Here is a 15294-nt window from a genome sequence, read left to right as displayed (position 1 = left end):
TCGTAAATAAATAATATATATATATATATATATATATATATAGTTACGATTTTATGTTTCTCTCTTTATCCATGTCTGTTTCTTTGTACTGTTTTTGTTGTATGAGCATAATACATTACCCACCATATTGGAATATGGTAATTTTCATGTTGGAAGATAGTAGCCATTGGAATATGGGCATAATGCATTACCTATTTTACCATAATGCATTATTCATACTAGCAAGTCATGGGTGCATAAAAAACATAGGACATAGAGTTAGAGGGTTATTATTGTCATTTCTAGAGAATTCCATGACAATCCTCTCATTTTGGGGGGTAATTTTTTAACTTGTGGGACCCACTTTCATTTTCACACAAATCCACCCTCCAAAGCATGGATACTTTCCTAAATGAGAAATCTTAGTAATATACTCTCTAACACTCATTTAAATACACTTTCTCTAGTTGGTTGAAATTTATTGGAATACAAAAAAATTGGTGGATCCTACATCCTATTTAATAACTTTCTTCTTATTTTGTAATTTTTAATAAATTATAACCAATGAGAATAAGTGTGTTAAAATGAGTGTACTAGAGAACGTATTACTAGCATTCCTCTTTCCTTAATACTCTCTAATTCATTCCCTCCCCTCAAATTCAGTCTAAATCTACCTCCAAGCACAACGTAAAAGATTAATTTTAAATTTTGAAATTATATTAACTAAAATAAACTTTAATCAAATTTGAGAGGTTAAGAGCCTAAGGTTTCCTTCATTACTTCATAAGTTTGCATATCACTGAAAGAATTAAAATTGTTTGAAGTTACATGCTCCATTGCTTCCAGTTTTGGTGCATTCCTTTTCAGCTCTCTATCACTTGTTTGTTTGTCTTTGCCGGTACAGACGCCTTGTCTGAGCTTCTGTTAATAAATGATGAAATTCTATGCTAACTAGTTTTTAAAGGGGAAAAAAAAGGAAGCTGTTCCAACCATAAGTTTGTTGTCCTTCCTTTAGCGCCAATGTTTTGATCAAGTTCTCTGAACTCGTTTAGGTCACTCTGTCCGAGGTGTTATTTGTTTTGGCGCAAGTTAAGTTATCATAATTTTATCTTTAAAAAAGTGCATTTATAAGTTAAGGAATGAAAGTGTCTATAAATTATCCTTAACCTCGACTTTTAAGTGATGTAGAATTTTTAGACATGACGGAACAAAAACAAATGTGGAACTGATGAGTGAATAATTTTAAAGGTTCCAATTTTAAGAATGAACCAACCAACCGAAAAATTGATATTCTGTTCAATCATGTGATGGAGATATTGTAGAATAGAAATTAAGAACAGAAGGAAACAAATGTGGAACTGATGAGTAAATAATTTAACAGGTTCCAATTTTGAGAATGGACCAACCAACCGAAAAATTGATATTCTGTTCAATCATGTGATGGAGATATTGTAGAATAGAAATTAAGAACAGAAGGAAACAAATGCGGAACTGATGAGTAAATAATTTAACAAGTTCCAATTTTGAGAATGGATCAACCAAGCGAAAAATTGATATTCTGTTCAATCATGTGATGGAGAGATTGAAGCATAGAAATTAAGAACAGAAGTCCTTCAGTATATACACACCTTGAATGATATCAATAAGAAACATATCAGAATGTTACTGCACACCGAAAGCCTTTCATTTCCTTCATAGGAAGTTTGGTACTTAGAAGGCAACATTATTTTTTTTTTTTTTGACTCATGGAAGACAACATTTCTAACACACAACAAGGAGTGATTGATATATATGATGAGAAAGACTCAAAATACAAAGGGCAAACCGGAGCCTACATTTGGTGATACTTTCTGCCAATTTATAGACAAGCACAAAAGGCACACTCAAATCTCAATGCACTATCTAATGAAACCAATATAGAAGTTTTGTAGAAGATGATAAAAACTGTAGAAATGCAGTATAAACATTTTACATATGGCTTTATCCTCTATAACCACGGTATTTCCTATTCATTCCAGGGGTCATGCAGGAGAAGATTGATTGTTTTTGTTTCTTTGGTTTGACACCGAAGATAAATGACCTCAGAGGAACCGAATTCTGGGAATCTGAAGGTCTCTGGCTTTTCGTAGAACTTGAGAGCCCGAATCGCTCATTCAACTTTGCAAGAGCCTTCTCACCATCAAGTTGGAGAGTTGTTACTAGATCTAGACCTGCTTGAAGTTCATCAGCAACTCTGTGGTTCTCTTGCTTCATGTTCAAAACCTCTCCTTGGAACTTTGCTGCTTGATAGCTGGTGAACTTGAAGTCATCATCTTCAGCACTGGCTTTCAGTGCTGTAGTTATCTCTTCTTGGATTTTACACAAGGACGTGAATCTACATTGAAGTTCTTCCTTCAACAATGCACTGTTTTCCAACCACATTGTTAGTTCATTTAGAATCTCTGAAAGGTGTTTAGAAAGTGGTCTTGCATCAGATTTCAAAGAATATTTTGCACTACTACTGCCTTCTGATGATTTCCATTTTTCCTCAATTCTTTTTACCTCAGACAGCAAATCCTTTATAGTGGTTTCAAATTTCTGTATCCCTGTAAAAGAAGTACTGAATTTTAACCAGAAGTCTAGATTCTCCTCTAGAAGCTCATCAATGCTCATCCGGAAGTTCTCTTCAATGGCTGATGTTGTAGATTCAGGTTCTTCAATTTTTAAAAGTTCTTCAATGTCATTTGGCTCTGGGGGTGGCTGCACTGAAGTTAAGTCTCTCAAATCCTCCGTTCCCTCCTTTCCCTCCAAGCTTTTCTGCAGGAAGCCTAGTTTCTGACGTAGGAGTCTAATTTCTTCATCTTTCAAGGCATTAGCAGTCTTCAGTTCTTTCAACTGCAAAGATGACTCAAAGAGGACATCTTGATTTTTCTTCTCTATTTCAGCTAGTTTGTTCTTCATTTCATCATAATTTTGGAGAGCATTATTATACTCTGCCAGCAGAGTTTGTTCCCTATCCCTCATTCCATTCAACAATTCCTGCCAATCATATTCATCTTCTCGTGTCCTTCTCTGTTCCTGAGAATCACCTTTAAGATCAGTCACTGTCCCAGGTGAAAGTTGCGTAGAATCATTTTTTTGCTGATCCTGGGAATCACCTTTATGATCAGTCACTGTCTCAGCTGAAATTTGCTTAGAATCATTTTCTTGCTGTTGAGCAGTCACTGTCTCAGCTGAAACTTGCTTAGAATCATTTTCTTGCTGTTGAGCGGTCACTGTCTCAGCTGAAACTTGCTTAGAATCATTTTCTTGTTGTTTTACAGAACTCTCTTCCTTTGTACTTGCCTGGTCAGCAGTAGTTCTCAAAGCATCTGCTGATTTTCTGATATCGCTATTGCTAGAATTTTCTTTCAACTCTATTGGAGATTTGTTTTCCAACGGAGTTTCCTCTTTCATTTCCAGTGAATTGGTGGCCTTAACTTCATTTTCCAGTGAACCTGTGACTGTAGGCTTGTTATCTGGAATTACAGTGTCTTTTACCACTTCAGCAACCTTATCTGAATTTACAACATCTTCTGTCACAGCAGTGACCTTATGCTCCTTATTGGACTTTTCATCCTTCAATAACTCACTGTCTTGATTCAATGCATCTTGTCCATTAAGACAATGTTCAGATTCAGCATCTCTTGATGAAATCCTTTCGTTTAGTGATGTTTCCCTGACCTCATCCTCCTCATCTGGCTTCCCCTTTTGGACATTCTCAGAGAGATGATCAAGATTACAATGTGCTTCAGTGAAATGGGTTTGGAGGTTGGTATTCTGGTTCTCAACAATTTGGTTTAGATTCTGTACCTCACGCAGCTTTTCATCCATTTCTCTCAGTTGGTCATTCAATTTAGCTTTATCATTGATCAAACTTTCCTTATCACCTTCTAGGGCTTGAACCAGGGAATTAAGTTCATTGGTTTCTGCATTTAATCTCTTTACAAGAGCTGTCTGGGAAGAAACTGCAGTTTCTAAGCTGACAACTTTGTTCACAAGTGAATCAATCTTTTCTGCCATATCTTTTACTGTTAGATTTGAATAGGATCCAGCGTCGAAATGTTCTTTTATTTTCTCCTGCAATGACAGCAACTCCTGTCTCTGCTGAGTCATTTCTTCCATATCTTCACCCAAGTCCTTTGTTCCTTGTATTTCTTTGACATCCTTTTTGGCCCTTGGCTCTTTCAAATTGGTGTTATCATACTTGGCTTCATTCATGAGAGAACTTAACTTTTCCCTCACTTCCTTTACCCTTTTGGATTCAATTTTGGTCTCATTAAGTGATATGGCCTGTTTCACTTCCAACTGTGATAATGTATCTTGACATGACTTAAGAGCTGCTTCTGCCATCAAACGCCGCGCTTCCTCGTCATCAATAGCAATGCCTTCTCCAAGTTCATCTTGCAAATTGGACACTTTCTCTTGCAATGCCTTGATCTGATTCTCAGTGTCCCAGTACTTGGCAATGGCATTATCATAAGAACTCTTCACAAACTCTTTCACAGTTTGTAATCCCAGAATCTCTTTCTGCATCCTGTCAATCTCTTTAAGTGCCTCCTTTCTGCTCAATCCAGATTTTGGAACTTTAGAAGCTGCAGCCGCGGGGGCTACCTTCTTGGGGTTGAGTTTCTTTGTGGCTGTTGTTATGACAGTTTTTAAATCTCTAAGTGGAGGCTTTGGAACCTTTGGAATATTTACTTTGGCCCCTTCTGCAGACTTTTTTTTTGGAGTCTTTGGTCTAGGTGATGGCTCCTCATCATCCTCATCCATATAAGGTACTTGATCTGGGCACACAGATGCAATGGTGTTGTTGGCATTTTGCAACTCTGTTGAAATGTGATCATACCTATCAGCTAAAGAACGGTATGCTCTGAATGATTCTTCCACAAAGTTTATCAGCTCTGGTCTCCTTTTGTAGTACATTTCTGCTCTCTTGGCAAAGGAATCTCCCTCTTCCTCTAGCAGCTTCAAAACAGCGTGCACCTTTTCCTCCATATCTGGAGTTTTTTCTTATAAATTTTAGTTTGACAAGCACATAGATATATTACAATGGGATGTGTTCATCATAAAATGCCATTTAAGTTAAGCCATTGCATGTTGTCAATTGTTAAAGGAAATTTTCATTTTCATTTTCATTTCTAGTAAACAAATAAACGTCCATCATCAAGGTTTTAAGTAGCAGTGATAGCCACAGCCACATCAAGTCATGATTACAGACCACATTGGCCACATCATCAATGAATATTCTGACCATAGTCTAATTGCGCGTGAGGAAAACATAACTAAGTTTCAATTCAATAATTGAACAACACATATCAAACCATGTAACACTGGCTAGCAGATATTGTGGTATTAAGATCAAACCAAACAATGAAATTACATTATGAATTGATAAGTTGAATTGAAGCAATTCATCCCTTGTTTGAATGCAAGCAAGAAAATGAGAAAAAGCTGACCTTGGAGGTTTTGCTCCATCCATTTTGATTGCTTTGTTCTGATGTGGCTAGCCCACCACCATGAATATGCATTGCTTGCAGCTCTCTGCAACATATTGGTTTGTTTCCTCTTCCTATTCTTGTTATCCCTTGCCCCTTATAGTTGTTGATGTTGGGATAAAACAATGAGAATAAAAACATGCAAACCCTCTATGTATATATCCCTATCTACTCTCTCTATATGTCTAGAGAGGGAGAAGATATAAATTTCATTACAAGACCAAGACAAGAAAGCAAAAAAAAAAAATGAAAAAAAAGTTTCATTCAGCAATGAGAAACAGATTTTAAGTTGTGTGTGAGAAAAGAGAGAACGTGGAACTAATAAGTTCTAATTATGGGATCATGGAAGGGAGGAAATTTCGCCCGAACTTAATGTCCCAACCCTCCTTTTTTCAAAAGGTATAGCCAATGAACTGTGCGCACGTGTCACTCTCATGCTCCTCCAACAGGAGCAATACCTACCACTTTTGCTCTATTACTATAAACCAGCTCGTGTAACCTTAGTTTCTAAATTTTGGTAATTTAAAAAATACAAATAAAATATTTAACTCATGTAAAATTAAAGAACATTTTAGGAATTAAAATTATGAAAATATACATAATTAATTTACTTAAATTTATTTATTTTATTCAATAACCCTGCATCAAATTTCAAAAATCAAATCATTAAAATTAAATTTCTTAATGCATAAATCAAATTTATAAATTTTTTAAAAATTTGAAAAGTATTTGATACTTCTTTTTATTAATTCAAATTGACTGATTATCATAAAAGTATTTTATACGTTAATTTGAATTAATCAAACCAAATATCAAATAATTTTTTATTTTTTTAAAAATTTGTAGACTTAATTTATGCATTAAGAACTTTAAATTCAACTATCGAATTATTGAAATTTGATATAAAATATGAGTTATTGAATATAGTAAATCTAAGTAGACTTACTTCTAGATAAACACATCATTTCTCTCTATATATAACATAATATAAAAAAATGTAAAAATAATAAAATTTAAATGTATTTTTATTATTATTTTTTGTTTAAATAATCTTTTTCATTATCAATTACTAAAAAAAAATTTGAAAAAAATTTATATTCAGCTGGTTTTATGAATTATATGTTCTAAATATCCATTATAATTTAGTTAAGTTTGTTGGAAAATAAGTTTCCTTAGGTGTAAATAATTTAAAAATTCATTTAGTGGTTATCAAATTTGCAAAATACGGTCCCAATTTTGAAATATTAAAATTAAAAACATTGTTGACATCATAAAATTTATATAAATCTTTCCATGATACAAAATCATTGACTAAGTATATGAGTTCCTTGTCTAGCAATCACTTTATGAGAGTGTCTAATTAATATATAAAAGACCAAAAAAAAAAAAACTCATACTCCTCTTTAATTGTTGACACACTAACTCCATATCACTAAACATTTAAATACTCTTTTACATCGATTCATCCGCGTAAAAATCCATATAACATGAGTAAACGAATCATTTAGTGATAATAATAATATTATTATTATTATTTATATTAAAAATTTATTATTATTATTATATATTAAAAATTATTTTTATGCATAAATGCTAAATGGAGAATCACTTTTGATTAGGGTAAAATGGGTTTAAATATAACAACAACAAAAACAAAAATTAACCTTACAAGTTACCAACTCTCTAGTTAGATTGTTTTGTCTTGTTTCCCATGTTCAGTTTAGCTTTTACATTTAAGTATGCATTTTACATATCTTAATGAGTGTGTTTATTGATTTTACCCAAATCACAAATTAAGAATTTGATTGTGTATGAGTTAATGTGGATATTTCTTATTTATTTTCCAAAGAAAGCATATGCCAATTTTTTTATTTAAAGATAATTTAAATTTAAAATAATACATTTTTTTGAACGTTTGCATGTATTTTTTAACTGATAAAGAAATAAGGATATAAGAAATTTACTACTTTAAATAATGGGATGAATGCATTTAAAAATGAAAATGGAGAAAGAAAGGTTTTTCCATTATATGCAATTTAAATAGATATTAATCACTTTCTCAAAGAAAAAATTGAATTCAAACGTATAACATACCGGGTCTCTTAAAATTGAAATTGAGATGCCTTCCATTTAATTATAATACCTCGGATTTTTATAGTATTTACTTAAATCAATGGAAAATTAATATTATTATTATTTAATAAAAGTATTAACCCAAAAAATAACAAAAAGAACACTTCACCTTGACGTTTCACTACAATATTTTTTATATTAGGCAACGAGTTTTTAGGCAACGTCTAAAAAAGTGTTCTCGAAATATGGAATAGACAACAATTTTGTAAACTGTTGGAACTTTATTTAACAACAATCATAAAACCGTTCCCAAAAGCACATATAGGCAACACTTGATCAAAGCGTGCACTATTCTCTTTTCAATATTAACAAAATTGTTCTTGAAATATGAAACAAGCAACAAATTTCTAATCGTGGTCACTTCTCTACCCAACAGTTTAAAAACCGTTCTTAAAATTGATATTAGGCAACAATTTATAAATTATTGCTTATTTTATATCATGCAACACAATAAAAAATGTTCCCAAAATATATTATTAACCATGTTTATTATTAAAATGGAACGCTCACCCTCTGGAACGCTCTCTCTCGCACACTTAAAACCTAAAACCTAAAATGCTTTCTACCAGGCGCACTCCAAGCTCTCCCGCCGCGGACGCCTCCCGGAGTCCCTCGCGACTACTTCACCATCACCGACCCCTCCCTCCCCGGCCACCCCATCTTCTTCGCCAGCCCCGCCTTCCTCAAGCTCACCGGCTACACGCGCCGCGAGGTCCTCGGCCGCACCGCCGCCCTTTTCCAGGGCCCCCACACCTCCCGCGCCTCCCTTCTCCAAATCCGCGAAGCCGTCAGAGACGAACGAACCATTTTGGATGCTCTTCCGCGTCTCCCCCATCTTTGCAAGAGAAGGAAAATTGGATTTTTCGGGGAACATTTGGTTATTAGGGTTTTGATACTTTTGTTTTGTACGAGTTGCCTCAGAGTCACTCAGCATTCAGCAATGGAAGCAATCACCGAGGGAGTGAATAACATCAACATCTCTGATTCTTATAAGAAAAATCGCATTCAGGTTTCCAACACCAAAAAGCCCCTTTTTTCTACGTTAATCTCGCCAAGGTAGCCATTTTCCTTTCGATTTCAAACACGTTAACTTTTCCCACTTATGAGCCATTTCTAATTGGTGCGCGCACGTTGGATTTTGTGTGATTTTGTTGTTATTTGTTTCAGAGGTATATGCAACAGCATAATGAGGTTGAGCTCTCATCACTAGGAATGGGTATCAAATCTTGCAACTAATTATTATTTATTCATTTACTGCATACCTTTTAATCGTTTTGAGACTTGTATCCAAACTCCCTTGCTCCTTGAAGCCGGGTTCGTAACACCAATCTCCTCTTTTGTTTTTTCTCTTTTCAACAAAATTAAACAACGATTCAAATTCATTTGTTGCTTTTTCATTCTAAAAGATATTTTAGTATGATGAATGAAAGGATTTTGTTGATCAGGCCTATTTTTTATAGCACTTTGAACATGTCTTTGGAATTTTTCCAACACAAAGGAATGAACTAGAGATCTTAGTAGTTACTACCTTAAGCCTAAAAAGGGCTTTGTCGTTTGAAAAGGATGGATAGTCAAGTCTCCCTTTGATCTGGACAGTGAATTGCAAAACACTTTTCTTAATCTCCATATTTTCCACTGCCAATGGATTCCACATGCCTTTATAAAAAATTTAAATTTTGACCGAATTTTGGTTCATTGTCTCTTGCTGGTCTTGATCTGTTAGGAACTCATTATCTACTTGAGATTAAATTATTTATAAATCTAAACTCATTAGTACCTGAATTTAAGTTGCAACTGGTCTGGTTTTACATTTCACACGAGTAATCTGCTTTAACATAAACTGGCAATGAATACTTTTCCTTGGATCAAGATATTTAGGCTTCCTTTGCCTTGAACTTTGAATGCCGATTTTTCATTCAATATTGCTGCAGATCAGGAGAAAAAAACGTACGATTCATCCAATCTTCATTCCACTATTTTGATTACTTGATTGTGTGAATGATGTGCGACATGTTTTTCGACCGAAAAATTATTTTACAATCCTGTTTATTTAGTTTTACATGATATACAATCAAGTATTTTTATATAAATTAAAAAATTCAAATACATTTCGTATAAAAATTATTACAACTATAGAAATTTGCTATCCTACACTACTTAATGGTCTCCTGTAACTGTAAGCAATGTGGATTCATTTGAAACAAAGCTCAATCAGCAATGATAATTAATTTTATTTCTTTGGTTTTTGTTAACGTTGCAGGGAATGAAACGTTTGAGAGGTTGGCAGTGTTTGGTTTATTTCCGAACTTTATGGTGTATTTGACAAGAGAACTTCACTTGGACCAAGTTTATGCTGCTAACATTGTTAGTATATGGTTTGGTGTCACAAACTTTGCTCCTCTTTTTGGTGCCTTCATTTCTGACGCCTATATTGGTCGCTTCTGTACCATAGCTTTGGCATCCTTTGCTACCCTTTCGGTAAGGACTTATCTCTCCCTTCAGTCAAATTTATCAATTGCATTTTTAATTAGTATAAAAAATTCAGAATTAAATAATTTTTTTAGTTTTGTCAATTTTTTTTTAAAAAAATAGCAACTTTTATTAATTTTAATTTCTGAAAATTTCACTGATTTTGACTTTTAATTCTTAAATTTTTGTTTTGTTAATATTTTGGTCATTTATGTAAAAAAAAAACTTAGAGAAAAACCTTAAAAATTAAGATTAAATAAAATTTATTTAGGACCCAATTCTTAACAAATGTTTGTAAGGTTTATTAACATACATTTCAAGAAATACCATTTCCAGTGGCATAAATTACTTGTAACTTTAACTATTGTGGAAATTGAGAAATAATAGATCAACAGAGCCTGTATTAAGGAGTCACTTGTTTGATTCGGAATTTGATTGGAATGAGATGGAGTTTTTGATAAAATGGAAAGGGCAGTTTCATTTGCGCTAGTATTAAGTATGTTTTCTACTATCTTTTGTATTTTATTAGGCAATAACCATTTTCTACGTTTAAGGTTTGAAAATCATTGAGTTTCATCAATGACCTTTGTTAGGTTTTATTTCTTACTTTTAAGAACTATGGGTGAGTTCTATGACATCTACCTGAATATATACCCAGAATGGTCATTGATATGTGACTCGGGATTTTTTATGATCTTGATGTATAAAATGAATTTTGTTTATTCCAATGTTGATTTACGTGAGAAACTTATCCAAAAGACATAGTGGCATGCTATGCTGAATCTCTGAGTCTTTCTAATCAAAACAAAAAACAATTAAAGTATCTTTGATTGCTTTGGCTACTGTTATCATTCATCTGTGGTCTGCTGGCCTTTACTATAGTTTCCTGGCAGCCATGATTTTTTTTTTAAAATACACAACTATTTATCCTTGAAGTTAAGCTTATAATTTTGTTTGTTTTTTCTCCCTATTTAATATATGAATTGTGGGGTATAATATCTCGGCCTCTAAATTATATTTTAATTCATTTCATTTACATATACCAAACTAGTTACGAAAGTTTTCTTGTGCATAACTAGCTTTAACTCATGTTAATTGTTGGACATTGATTGGGGATTAATTCTATAAGTTTTCTAAGTGAAAAAATATATTTATATGTAGGAAAGACTTGATAATGAAGATCAGTCTTATGATGATGAAGAGACTGAATGATAGCTTCGAACGACTGAAAATAGGATTTGATTAAAAACAATATGTAATAGATGAAATTTTAGTAAACTTACCATACTCATTACTCAATAACTTATATTTTATATTAAATTTTAACGATTTAATTGTTAAATTAAATTTTTTTAATACATAAATCAAGTCTATAATGTTTTAAAATTTTGTAGACTTAATTTATGCACTAAAAACTTTTAATTTAAATAATTAAAATTTGATATAGAATATATGTGATTGAGTGAAGTAAGTTTATCAAGACTTACTCTTGGAGAAAGCAGATCCCTCTTCCATCTCTCTCTCTTTATATTTATATATATATATATATATATATATATATATATATGTATGTATATATATACACGTTACGTCATGTTCTACATCAAGTATTAACGATTTAAAAATTATTTGATACTTCACTTAATTAATTAAAATTGATGGATAAACATAAAAGCATATAATGGTAAAATGAAGAGAAATCAAATTTAGATTTGATCCATTTTATCCCTTAATTGCCCTAATTTCCTTCTTTTTTAAATTTTCCTTGTTTGTTGTGCACTTAATAAAAGAAGTGAAGTATTGTCAAAGATATAACATTAATTTTAGGCAAATTAAAACAACAATGAATATCAAATTATTATGAAACATTTTGATGGTTTAATATGGCCCATGCTCTTTTGGCATTGTCTAGGCATTTTTGCAACTTAGTGAGAATGACATTGTTCGCTACTTATGCTTAACCATTGGATTGTGGTTGTTTTACCAACATGAATCAATGTTTGATGTCGAAGTTAGCTATGAACTTGTTGAGCTTCTGGTTAGTGGATTACAAATCATTATTTGTTATGATGGCATATGAAATGTTGAAGCGGGTGATTACATTCTTCTATAGGAATTTTTGGACATTTTGAGCTGAAATGGTAGCTAATGGCTCAACCTCAATCCACTTGGTGAAATAATCCACTACTAGTAGTAGAAATTTGTATTGTCCTTTAGCAAGTGGAAACAGTCCCAAAAATATCCATTCCTCACAAGGCAAATGGCCAGGGAGAGTTGATACCATGGAGCTCAATGATCGAAGCATGTATGATGTTGTCGTGTTTCTAGCATTGTAGGCATTTCTTAACGAATTCAGAATAATCAATCTTGAGAGTAGGCCAATAACAAGTGACCCTTAGAACTTTGGTCGCGAGTGTTCATCCATAAGAGTGTGATCTACAAATCTCCTCGTGGATTTCCTACATTACGTAGTTGGCTTGGTCGAAGTCTAAACATTTTAACAATAGTGTATAAAAACCTCTTTCGTACAACCCTCCTCCTATTATGAAATATCTTGCAGCTTGTTCATGTCCTTTTGGCCTTTATTGGTTTTTTCGCTATGGTACCATTGGTGACCGATCATCTTGTTCCTCTTTGTTCTATACTTGGGGTAGAAAGCTCTTGTTGGATCAAAGTGTGAAGTTGTCTCACTTGTGGTTGTTGGCAAGTTGAGAAAGCTAATCAGTTGTTCGTTGTTATTGTGCAACGTATGTGAACTTTAACTTTGTTAAAATGTTGGAGCATCCCTCGAAAGATGTGGTAATATTTTAGCAATTAAGTGTTTTTGACTTGGTAGTTATCGTTCACCTATTTAACTATTACTTTGGAATCAGTCTAATAGAACAACTTTTTGACACCTACTTCTTGTGCGAGTCTCAAGCATGCCAAGAGTGCCTTATTCAACTTGATTATTTGAGGATTGAAAGTTGAAGTGTAGCGATTGTTCAAGGGTTAAGCCATTGAGTCCTTTAAAGATAACTCTGATGCCACTCCCTTGGTTATTAGAGGAGCCATCAATGTGAAATGTCCACATGTTAGTCTTAAAGTGTCCTATTGGGTGTAATTTGTTGATGAATTCGACTAGGTTATATGCCTTGATTGGTCCTTAGGGTTCAAATCAAATATCAAACTCAGAAAGCTTAATTAACCAAGCTATCATCCTCCTTGTGAGCTTTGGCTTTTGTAATGCCTTGGTAATAGGATAGTCAGTTCGTACTATTACTCAATGGCTTTGAAAGTATTGGTATAGGTGCCTAGTAGTATGTACTAGACAAAGTGTCATCCTCTCAAGGAGTTGGTATCGTGTCTCGAAGTCATGTAGTATTCAGCTAATGAAGTAAATGGGAACTTGTGCCTTTTCTTTTTCTTATATTGTCATCATGTTCATTGCCTCTCTCGACACTGAGAGGTATATAATCAGTTCTAATGTAGTGTTTGGATTGGAGAGGTTTGGTAGGGAAGATAATGTTTGCTTGAATAGGTTGAAAACATTTTCACATTTTTTCAACTAGTGGAAGCCTTTAACTTTCTTCAAAAGTTGCATGATAGGTTTATCCTTTTCGGCCATCCAAGGGAGGAATCATGAGAGAGATGCTAGCCTTTAAAAGTTGATGGTGCAAGAGCTTGTTTGCTTAGTAAAAACCCTTGTTTGGTAAAAAAGGAAAATGTAGGAAAAATAATGCATTACCTAGTTTCACGAGTTTAATTGAAGTAGTGCTTTGAGCGGGTGTTATTCCATGTTATTTAAATAGGCTTTGCTCCTAGTTCTTTGAGCTAATATGCTCTATTATTTAGGATGCCAGTGATGTAGAAAGGACATTCCTAGATCAGGACGAGCTTGCCTCATTACTTCGTGTCATGCTTCCATCACCAAAAAGAGATCTCTTGGATGGAAAGTTTAGCTTCGAGTTTGTTAAATCAAAAGACGATCTTGAATCCCCCAAGTTTTATAATTTTAATGGAAACAAACAAAATATTTTTATAAGAGAAAATATCTTAAAAAAACGTCTTCAAAAACATCTTTGAAAATGCTTATCAAACAAAGTGTAAGACATTGATCGTTTGTAAGACGATGTAAATTAGACGAAGCATACATCATGTCTCATGTTCATTAAATGTTCATTATTTATTGAGACTAACGATAAAATTTGTTTTGAATGCTTTATTCTTTAACAGATCAAACTAAAAAATCATTTGGGAACTCACAAATCTATTAAAGAGAACGAGATCATGCTCTTCATCAAGACCAAGGACAAAGATCCCTAAAATCACGGAGAAAAGTAGATAAAGTCATTGATGTTGTTGCACCTCATTGACATTACTTTTGCAAGCTTTGTTTGGTATGAAAAGTTGATAAGTAGCTTCCTTGATCAAATAAGAGGTACCATTTGGTGAATTACATTGAATGATTGCATTAAATGAGTCAAATGGTCACTTGTCATCACAAGGAAAGACGATGAAGACAAACGAAGAAAACTTGTGAGTTGGAGTCAAAGTGTTGCAATGGTTATCTTCTCCAAGCTACTATATAAGAAGATTTAAAACTCAAGAAAAGAGATATGCATAATATATAGAAAATACTTATACATAAATACATACAATGAAACACTCTTTGTAGTTCATACTTATTCTTTCTTATAAAATCTTACTACTCTATACCGATTGTATAACGGTTAAGTGAGACGAATTTAACATCTGCATAACCTTTGTAACCATTGTTGTAAAGTTGAGCTTAAAGAGGCTTATCTGTAAAATAATACTTGTTTTGAGCCTAGAAAGGTTTGTATATAAAAGAATACATGATTTGAGCCTATGAAGGCTTGTAAAAGAATACTTAGTTGTTAAACTTGAAAAGGCTTGTTGTTGAAAGAATACTTGGATAGTTGCTTGAAGAAGAAAGTCAAAGAATACTTAGGATTGAGTTATAAGTGACTTGTTGAAAGAATACTTGTAACTTAGTTGAAGGATATTGGAACTCAATCTAGTTGGATTGAGAACTAGACATAATCTCGGTGGTTGAGACTAACTAGTATAAAAATATCCAATGTTCTATTTGATTGCTCTTTGCACTTCATCTGACTAGTATTATACTACTTCACTATGCAAATCATGCGAGTTTTTGATACACATTATTCAACCTCATTCTAGTGTTTATCTT

At 33.1% G+C, this 15294-nt stretch overlaps 2 protein-coding genes across 2 annotated transcripts; one reads left to right on the top strand and one right to left on the bottom strand.

Moving 5' to 3' along the window:
• Positions 1-1614: 1614 nt before the first annotated feature.
• Positions 1615-5793, bottom strand: LOC109806967 (protein NETWORKED 2D). The gene is made up of 2 exons (XM_020369498.3): positions 5457-5793; positions 1615-4997 (listed from the first exon to the last, which is right to left on the bottom strand). Exons 1-2 carry the CDS (start codon positions 5548-5550, stop codon positions 1960-1962), a joined length of 3132 nt encoding a protein of 1043 aa, XP_020225087.2. The 5' UTR covers positions 5551-5793; the 3' UTR covers positions 1615-1959.
• Positions 5794-7959: 2166 nt separating this feature from the next.
• Positions 7960-15263, top strand: LOC145957728 (protein NRT1/ PTR FAMILY 2.13-like). Its single transcript, XM_083074145.1, has 4 exons — positions 7960-8684; positions 8796-8844; positions 9889-10106; positions 14313-15263. The coding sequence occupies exons 2-4, from the start codon at positions 8802-8804 to the stop codon at positions 14400-14402; spliced, it is 351 nt and encodes a 116-aa protein (XP_082930271.1). The 5' UTR covers positions 7960-8684; positions 8796-8801; the 3' UTR covers positions 14403-15263.
• The last annotated feature ends 31 nt before the right edge of the window (positions 15264-15294 follow it).

The sequence above is a fragment of the Cajanus cajan genome, chromosome 5, assembly GCF_000230855.2.
Source record: "Cajanus cajan strain Asha chromosome 5, NIPB_CcT2T_4, whole genome shotgun sequence".
Classification (NCBI taxonomy): domain Eukaryota; kingdom Viridiplantae; phylum Streptophyta; class Magnoliopsida; order Fabales; family Fabaceae; genus Cajanus; species Cajanus cajan.
The sequence above is the reverse complement of the archived record's forward strand: the minus strand, read 5'-3'. Positions and strand labels throughout refer to the sequence as shown.